The sequence below is a fragment of the Calliopsis andreniformis genome, chromosome 5, assembly GCF_051401765.1.
Source record: "Calliopsis andreniformis isolate RMS-2024a chromosome 5, iyCalAndr_principal, whole genome shotgun sequence".
In the NCBI taxonomy this organism is placed as follows: domain Eukaryota; kingdom Metazoa; phylum Arthropoda; class Insecta; order Hymenoptera; family Andrenidae; genus Calliopsis; species Calliopsis andreniformis.
Window position 1 is genome coordinate 5808293 of NC_135066.1, and position 10267 is coordinate 5818559.

At 43.2% G+C, this 10267-nt stretch overlaps 1 protein-coding gene across 1 annotated transcript in view; it reads left to right on the top strand.

The window, feature by feature from the left end:
* Positions 1-278: 278 nt before the first annotated feature.
* The window catches only part of Mtd (TLD domain-containing protein mustard), a 174501-nt gene continuing 164512 nt past the window's right edge, over positions 279-10267 (top strand). Inside the window, exon 1 of the mRNA XM_076378273.1 lies at positions 279-410. Coding sequence (XP_076234388.1) covers positions 391-410 — 20 coding nt within the window. The 5' untranslated portion in view covers positions 279-390. The remainder of the gene's footprint in view (positions 411-10267) is intronic.

Genomic DNA, 10267 nt, shown 5'->3' on the forward strand with positions numbered 1-10267 from the left:
GTGGCACGCGCGTGTTGCGCGTTCGCGTCGCGGCGCGAATCGATCGCGGCTGCAGTCGGCTGTTCCACGCGACATCGCGAGCTCGTCGGCACGAAGGAAGGAGCGAGACAGGCGGCAGACGGTGAACCATAGAAACAAATCGGCGTCGCGCACGCGGCACGTTCCTGTCACTTTTGTTTTCTCGCGACTCGGGGCCGGCTCTATGCCGCGGTGCACGTACCCTAATCTCGCCTCGTGATCGCTGTGGCGTATATCCGCGCTCCACACCACCAGAGACCAATTCCTGCAGCGGCAGTCGCTCGCCTCGCCATCGGGGACCCCGCGGACGCAGCTGCGAGGGCAAAGGGAAAAAGGGCGACGACGTGCGCTTGGCCTGCTGACATCGTCCGGATGGCGGATCACGGGAAAATGTGAGTCACTCTTAAACAGAGACCCTCTGTAATTCATTCATCCTATCGATCGACTGCACGCTCCCCGTGTCACGATTCAGCGTAGAAGATCCAGGGAATTTCACCTCGGAGAGGAATCCCAGCGAGAGATTCTCAAGTGCCTCTTGAAACCGTAGCGCACAACCTTGCACTTGAGAGTCTCTCGCTCTTTTTCCCACTTTCGTTCTCGTTGACACAGAGACACGGCGAGCTCTCTTTTCTTAAACGTACCTTTCCAAGCGAGTACTGTTTTCCACCGCTCCCTGCCACGAACTTTATAACCGTTTCTTTTCTCCCCTTTCGCGGGCTGACCTTGCCAGGTGTTTGAAAGATTCTCTTTGACTGGCAAATGGGAGGGCCTCGACGACCGCCTCGAGCTCCGCCGCGTCGTGAGCTAGACTTTGATCGTTCTTTTCGAGGTATCGAGGGCCCCCATCGTAACAGGCGGCAAATTATGCGGCGGCAGCTCGTCTTCCACGCGTGGCGAGCCTGTGTTCTGCGTCACGCGTGATAGGAGCACGGGTAGAGGCTCGTGCGACCGCACGTACGTGTGTACACGCGTCAGCGGCCACGCTTGGGCATGCTGTGGCATCTGACCCGCTGGTGAAGGTGAATTACGGCATCGCGCGATTAACGACCAACGATGGTTTCTCGTGATAGGGGGCGATGGTTACTGCTGGAGTCTTGATTGGATGATTCGCGGGATTAATTGACGCTTGCTACATTGTGATCGCAGCGAGATGGTTCGCGAGGACGGTTTTAACGTGGACGTTGGAGTATTTCTGGAACTGTATTATTCTGCTTAAGCGGCGAGACCCTTCGTTGCCAACCCGATCGATATTTAGTCACGTTACAGCGAAAGCCAGCCCACGCGTTTTCGTGCTTGCACGAGGTCTGCAGTTGTCTCGAGGAATTCCTTTCTCTTGGAACTGTTTATTGAAGGTTTCTTTTTCTTTTATTTCGTCGTATTTTTGGGTAGCTTTACGTGAGTGTACAGCTTTGTTCTCTTTTGGCGACTAAACTAATTCAGACTGCTTTGGACACTAATTTCATTTGCTCTAAAAACTTTAGGAGACTTTCTATGTTTCTTTTTCAGTAGTTCTATTTAATTTTGAAGGAGTTTTGATAATTATTTTATTTTTAGAGGTACAGCAAGATGTGTTCTCTTTTAATTTCAATTTCTGAATCACAGTCGGAGCAAATAGATTTCAGTTTCTTAAGTAACATCTATGAGTGGGTGATTTTTCTATGATGTTTTAAGGTCATATTAAAAAATCTCTGAAACTAGACTCCGTTTCAGCACGGTTGAAAAATTTTCTGAGTTGAGTAATGTTTGAAGTTAAATGTACGAGAAAATGTGTGGTTGCGAAATAGCAGAAAATATGGCTGATAAATATGGAACGATCTTTTTTGGGAGTCCTTATCTAACACTGTTGACATTCATATGATGTTACTTATGGAACTGTGTCGCTTGGGTCGCTTCTATTCATATAGATTTTGCTTTATCTCGCATCGTTCTTGTCCTCCAGCCTTTTTAGGAAAATCATCTGCCGTAGAAGAAACTGTGCAATCGTACCTTCGACATTAAATTTGCGCCCTATAAATGCACCGTAACGACGTGGAAAATTGAGGATCTGTACCAGGGAGACCACTCCCAGTAATATGGTACGGTCTGTATGTAATTTAATATTCAATAGCTCTTACACGTGACGCACCGATATACAGGGTGTCTTGTTTTATTCTACAAACGATTACACCTTCGTTCCAGAAATACCGAGGGGATCAATAGTGTCTTCATCAACAAAATTATTAAACGTAGTTTCAGGAACAGTAGAAGGTCACCCACTTTCTCGAGTAGAACATTATGTCGTTTTCTTTGTGAGATGACAGGCACTTTTGAGATTAGTTCAGTGACTCGTCATATAACGTAGTGCAGGATCACTTGGGGTCAGTCGAGACTAGACAATGTCAAGGTACACCAAGGTTACCTGAGATTAGTAAACTTTCTTAATCTTAGGACATAAACATTATTCAGCGTCCTTCAGACACAGAAATTTCTCGCGTTTAAAACTCTCCAGATCTTTATTCCCCTGCCACAACATTTCAAATGTCACCTTACGTCGGTAGCTTTTTATAGAAAGTATATAGCTTGGAGCAAGTAGTACAGACTACTGCTGTTGTACCAAAACCTAGTGTCTCTGGACTAAAATCTCCCTTGCCATTGTAAAACGGTTTATAAAACATATTTATATCTACTATTCCCCCCCAAACAGAAAAATTTATTTCTGTCTTCTACTTCATACACTTCTCAAGGTGTATTCGTTTGCATATGAAACTTGAGCGTCCCATGTAACCCGCTTTTATTTCTCTCTTGCGCGAATGTCGCTATCAGTAATCCCCTCTCGCCCGATCAGTCAAAACGCGCGCTGTTTTTCATCGAGCTACGTTTCCCGCGATTTATGCTGATCACCGAGACGAAACAACAGTGGCTACGAATGTACATCATCTAGACGGTTACCACTAACGTTTTCACTCGCTTCAGACCGACCTGCTGCATTGGTCAACACAAGTCTCGGCTTTGGAGCGAGCACGCAGACCTGTGGACTGTCATCGCGACGCACTTAACGCGATCAAGTGATCTGGGTTATGCCTCCCGCCGTGTGCCTTCGAATGGCTTCTGTATTATCCCTCTGGACACGGACAAATGGCGTCTGAGTGGTGGACTTCGCGTTTGGGGAACGTATTTGCTGGGGAAGATTGTTTCTTTCGAAGGAACTTTATTCTCGAAGGAACGACGTTAATGATTAGAAACGTTTGAAACCGGTTTTCTTGAAACAAATGTATTTATCTCAGTTACGTCAGTCTTTCTGTAAACGATGATATGTACAGTATACAGAGGTGTCTTATCATAGTTAGGTCTATCGAATTTGCATGTGAAATTATTCACAAGAGCTAGAAATTTCGTTCTCTAGTTTCAGAATTCTTTGAAACAGAACAATGCTACAAATTTCTCGCCCAGTGTAGTAGTTCAGAATAACACGTCCAAAAGTGCAGACCTCATTTTTTTACTGTCCTTGGAGTTTTAACTAATCTAAAAAAATCCTAAAATACTTTTGAAATTCTCTACTACAGCTGTTTTAAGCTCTTTACGATACAAATAAAAATTAGCACAACCTCGCTCGTGCCATCAACAGTACTTATACATTTCTTACGAAAAATTAATACCTCTTTTTATCACTACGAAGTTTTAACTACTTCAAGAGTATAAACTATTCTGTATTTAGCCATCAATTAATCATTTAATTTACCATGAAGTTCAATCCCTCAACAACTGCCCGTCAATCTAGCTCGAATCCAGAAACCAATTCCATTTCCCAAATGGAAACGTTTGGCTTCGAAGTCGTGCTTCACCTTCATCGCGAAGTGTTCCTCCCAAAGTCTGGCGCCGAGCCAGTCGTGAATCCATTTCGCTCGAATCAAGGGGGAAGTTCCCCGAACAGTCGATGATGCAAAAATACTCAGAAACATAAACACGGTTCAAACGCCCCGCGAGCCTGGCTGCCTGACGACCTTGCCGAACAGGCGAGCCGATGCATAATTCGAAATAAACCGTCGATGCGTGTCCATGTACTTGAATCTATTTCCGATAGTTTGCCCAAGCAGTGTGCGCGTTGCACAATAAACGTTATCGTGGAATACTATCTGCAAGATTTCAACGTCCACCCACGCGTTTAAAACCTATTCTCTAAGAATTAAGATGAGAGAGGAAGGGAAGAGGTGGGGGTAAGTTTGAGAAACAATAGCAACATAGTTATCTCAAGGAATGAAAACGTGAAGGGGGTTCTTTGAACCTATGGCTTGGACAGGAACCTCTGTCTAGCAGTAATTAGGGTAACAGGCAGAAAAAACGTAAATGGGAGTCGAAAATGGGAAAGACAGGAAGTGGGAAGGTTGAGATAAGACAAAAGCTCCCTCTTCGACGATACAACGACGCTGTACGTGATCTTGGTACCAGGTTAGGGCTCGTTTGCTTAGATACGCTGGTATCTACTTGTATATCCAGACACGGTTAGGCGAACGTTTACGCTGCTATGCTGTTTAGGAACACGTTGCGCGAATTTGTGCTGATACGTGTCGGTGTGACCGTGTAATTGCCACTTCTCTGTGTTTCTCGTTACCTGGTGTTTTCACCTACGAGCCAGCCTCGAGAGTGCCTTGATAGTGGTTTGAATATTGAACTATGGGGAATTTCTTTTCATGCTTGGCTGTGAGAGAAATGCATGTACAGGGTGATTCAGAATTTATGGAGGGATTTTAAATTATTCAAAAAAGCTATAGATGAGATTTTAGATATAAGTAGATTTAGAATATTCAATGTTAATTATTTGAAGCAAGAAACTGTATATTTCTTTACTTGAAGAAACATTTTTCTTTGGAATATGTTCTAACATTAATATCAATTTCTACTTACACTCTTTTAATCATTTTGCATTTTTTACAGAAGACTCAGAGTTCCTCATAAATTTGCATATCTACATATATTCTTATTTGAAATAAGTAAAATATGTATAAAATAAGCGCCTGCATTTAAACGCTGTTATAAATACCGCGACAATTGTTTCTGCTGTCTGTTCAAGTTCAAGTTCATCATTGTCGTTATCATAATCTGATCGTTTTGTTTACTCGCGACGTATGTCGAAGAATTGCAACATAGTGCACGGCAACGGATAAACGAGCCTATGCACCGCGTATAATATGCAATTTCTCGGCTTCTAATTGATACGACTTATTACGCAACCGAAACTGTTCGAGCAGACAATTTAAGAAGCCTAGCTTCGTGACCGTACGAGATACTGTTTTCATTGCATTATTTGCCTGCTTATTGGTAGCACGCGACGGAACATCGAGAACTGTTATTTAGCAGAATTTAATCATAGGCTGGACAAGTGTCTTCAAGTATGTACTCGTGAATGATGAAAGGAAAGATTATTGTTTCGATTTTATGCAACGTTTACGCAATCGAATTGTCTTTGTCATATACGTGTAGCTTTTTATGTACAGAGGGATACAAAAGTATGGGACGTTCTTAGGATAGGATGTTTATTACAGTAGATATAGTTAATATAAAAATAAGAACTCACACCTACAGGCAGAGTTCTTGGGAAAAAGAAAATTCAATATTACCATAAGTTCAAACGTAAAACATAATCTGGTTAAAAAGACTTTTTATTTCATGTCAGGATTTATTATACGAAATTTTGTAAGATCGTATTACACTACTAGTAAGTGTTCTCTCTCAAAAAATTATCCATTACACTCAAAAGGCAAGGGACCATGAGTCCCCCTAATTCACCACATTATTCCTCATTCATTTCTCCATATCTCACTTCCTTTACCTTCCCCATAGTTTTTCATTCTCTGCATAAAAGAAGAGATCTCTCCCCACTCAGATAAAAACCCCACCCCAAAATTCAATTTCCCCGCGCATATCTCGGCAGACACACGAGTTCGAAAAGTTTGGCGCGCAGAAAGTGGCGCGTTGGCGTAGCGAGACGAGGGGCGGCTCGATCCATTGTCTGTCGTTGTCCTTGAGCCGGCTGAAAGAGGAAACAATGCCAGACACGTTGAACCCGACCAACAACACGTACATACGTAATAACAACAACGCCCTGGCTCATTATTCCTCTCGCTCTCTCGCTTTTTTCCCTGTCCCCGCATACGCGATCTCTCCTCTCTCTCTTCGTCCTCGAGCCACTGTCAACGTCGCTCGCAGAAAGGATCCTCCTACTCGCAGCCTTTAAACGCTGGGCCAGAAAGAAAGGCCGGGGAAAGGAAGAGAAACAGTGGAGAGGACGTCTCATTTTCCCTGGCACGGTCGCGACCTTCGTCGGCCTGGAAAACCGATGGAAAATCGCTCGAGTTCTCATTAGACGCGGCCTTGTCGTTCTTTTCTTTTTTTCCTCCTCTCTTCGCTTCTCCTCTGCTCCACGTTCCCCCTGTTTCTATCGCATCCACCTCGGTCTGCGCATTTTTTCGTCTCCCCGTCCCTTCCGTCCGCCTTTTTTCTCCCCCTCGTTTTTTGGTTCGCCGCACACGGCGCTCACACGCCCACGCCAGACTCCTCGAAAGTCCCTTCCTCGCACCTCGGCCCTCTCGTATCGCTGCTCGAACGAGAAACGGAATCATTTACCGCGATCTAGAGGATCCGTTTGCCGCCCCAAAGAGAAGGGGATTTTTCCTTTTGCGGAGCAGCCACGAGCGGCGAGGTTACAAATTTTTGACGGAAGATTGCTCAGCGCGATTGACTGCGTGGGTAATGGGGCTCGCGATTCGTTAAATTCGGACAAGGGCGTGCTTTGATTTTTCTTTTGAAAATTGCCTCGTGGGGAGTCAAAGGTGATCGTGAGGTGAAAATAGTGTGTTTGAGGGTGGAGAGTTTGGGAAGCTTGGGAAGAGTTCGGAGCTTGGGGTTTAAATACTTAGGGATTTCTATTTTCTGGAGATTTGAGGGAGGATTTAGTAAGTTTTCATCTGTGTTTCCTGTGAGGGGATTCGAAATTAGGTGGTGAGTAGAGGAAGATTTGTGAGAGTGTGATTTGGAGCATAGAATTTAAGTAGTTAAAAATTGTTACTTTCTCGAAATTTCGAAACAGAAATTATTAGCCTTCTCTCTATGACTCAGTCAGTGATTATATTATTTTTTCAGTGTTTCCTATCAATAACTACAAAACACACTAATCTCACACTGAATTTAATTTCCCTTCTTCATCTCAAGCTTGCTCCATAAATATCTTAATAATATTCAGCTAATTTCAAATATAAAATATAATTGAGAATAAAAATATTTCCTGAGGTTTGTTTAGAAAAACAGCAGATGCTCAAAGCACTTGATGCGCGAGGAACAAGAATCGCGATCGACGTTCTTAGCATATTACCGGAACGTAATTACGTTCTCTTCTCATCCGGCGAAGGTTATTAGAAGATTGAATGAAAAAAGGGAATACTCGATCACGAGAACGATAACTTCGTTAAAAGACGCGTCGATCTCCGGCGAGCGAATAATTCTCGCGTGGATAATGGATAAAACGAGCCGCCTCGCGTGTCTCCGTTCGCGCGACAGGTTTAAAAATTGCTCAGCTGTTCTTTAATCGAATAATTCAGCTGAAACCGCGCTAAGGCTAATGACAAACCGATTGACGATCGATACTCGCGCGCACAGGTGTTTTTAATCATCGCCTCTGCCCGAATCGGCTCGCCCGTTCTAATTAATAATAATCGTATTCTCTTTCACTGTGTGCCATTATATTACTCTGAAAATGATAGGAATCGTAGTCTCTGGACCGTGGAGCTCGTTTCAGAAGATTTCAAGCCATTTTGAATAGATCTCATTACGTTTTACATAGGTACATGCCTACTTCTCGAAAGATAATTTAACAGATAAGAAAAATAGAAAAATAATTAATTTTCAAGGGAATAGAGTTAAAAAGATTTTCTATAGAATTTCAAAAATTGTATTTACTTCCAAAATTATCTTCCACAAAAAATAGTGACCCCAAAGTGCTCTTTAGACGACCTTTGCAAAAAGTTTCCCCAAAACTGTTCCCTTTGAGCCATTAAATATTCACCTCCGCTCCCTTGTTTCTATTAAAAGGTCATTATTTTTACAAGCCCCTCCATATATCGCTCCCATAAAAAAGAAAAGAAAAACAAACTTCTAGAATCGATACATCTCTGCCCCCAGGAATTTTCCTCCACTAAAGATACTTTTTCCACGCGAACGTCGTGCAGCGATCCAAACCAAAGTTATATATTTCTTTCACGGGAAAAAAAACAAGCCAGCACCGAGACGCAGGATTAATAAATCGTCGAATCGAAGAGTCGGTGGTTGGTGCTAGCGTACCCTGAAAAATGGGCTACGGTGTACGGGGGCACGAGGTGCTAAATAGGTCACCCAGCGACAAAAGGATCGGTCGAAGGGTGGCGACCCAAGGACGAGACCTTGAAATCGCCCATTTTCCCCCTCTTCTTCGTGTTTTATGCAACGAACGCGACGTGAAAATGCTTATAGTCTGACCAACGAGACGAGTCAGCAGGTGGAAACGAATGCACTGGCTTGACATCGATCACGTGAATAGAGTAAGTGTACCTAATACTGGACATTGGTTATACTCCCGTCTAAAAGTATTAGGACATTTACTATCTTCAATGAACTTCCATTTGACAGTATAAATCGATAGTAAGTAGAAATTTTAAGGGTGATTCTACATGCTAAAGTAAGACAAGATTTTACTGTGTCTAACTTGGAGCTTATTCTACTGATTTCTCTGTATCTGACTTGGATCCTATTCTACTGATTTCTCTGTGTCTACCTTAAACCTCATTCTACTTATCTCGCTGTATCTGACTTGGAACTTATTCTGCTGATTTGAATCCCTTCTTTATTTTCGCAGCTTGGTCACTTTCTTGCGCTTCGTTTCTTAAAGATACACCCAATGCTTCGTTTCTTAAAGATACACCCAATGTCCAGTATTAGGCGATGTACAGTGTTACATGTATCTGCCCAATGGTACGCTTACCCTCCACGCGAGAATGTGTTTCTTTGCTGACTCGTCTCGTTGACCCGAGTATAGATCTTAATAAATCGAATCGGGCAAGGAAACTCTGGCTGGGTCGAGACGCCCTGTAGAAGGGGATCGGGAAAGGCCGTCGATACTGAACGACCTTGCGGCATCGACCAACCCCCTGTCTCTCCTCTCGCTTTTTCGACTCTATACAGAGGCATCTTCGTTCACTACGCCTCCCTCCTCGTATCTATGTCCTGTTCCGCCCTCCTTCGTCGACCTTCTTCGAATCGAGGGAAGTTTGAGCTGCTGTTAACTAGCAGAGCGTATACATACTATAAACTATACAGGTCTAGCAAGGTTCAGTCTGAAAAAATGTGGATCTATATGGTTACAGTTGATAGGATCGCCTGATTTCACAAGCATTTTTGAACGTAGCGTATTATTGGCTGAAGTGGACATAATTATGTATTAATTGATTGGACTTACCCCTATGTACTGACAATTATTATTGTGTCAACACTTGTTTCAGGTATTAACCTGATCAGCTCAGCACAGTTCTAACAAGAAGTGAAAATCCCTTATAGTCTCTAGACTTCGACACAAGGCCATCTCTTCGTTCACGAACAATTTTCAAGTCACTCGTCCACTAAAGTCGTCACGTATCACATCCTAAAATGTCGATATGTAAGTCCTCGGAAACATTTCCCCGCTGACCCATCAGCAACGAGGACAGGTGGATCCTTTCGACCCGAATCCCGACTCTCGTTCTTCAATTCTTTTTCCAAGTTACTGCAGGGCAAATCGAACCGATTAATTTCAGACAGGATACGGGCATGTTTGATCTCTCTTTCGACGTAGAAACATTTTTCTTTTTGGTCGAGTGGATTGCCAAAGCGCGTTCCGAATTTAAGGATGGCGGACGCGTTTAAATCGAGTCGATGAATTCACGTTAAAATCCTATCTGCTAACTGTTCTCACTCGTTCGACTATGCCACGATGGAATTTCTATCGAGACCTCTGCGCATTTTATCAGCTGAATTCCGAACAGAGATTTAATCACGATTGTTGAGAAGTTCCTTGCTTTAATTCATTTATTTTACAGTGGACAGATTTACATGCAGCGTATGTTAAACAGGGGTCGTTTGTGTTATGAGATTTTGTTAAATATCCTTGGTAAGCAACACACGTCGACGGTTTTGCGAAATTTCAGATGCAAATGTTTCACGTTGCAAAAGGTATGGTGGTCCATGGGAGTGTTTTGTTACCTAGAAAAGC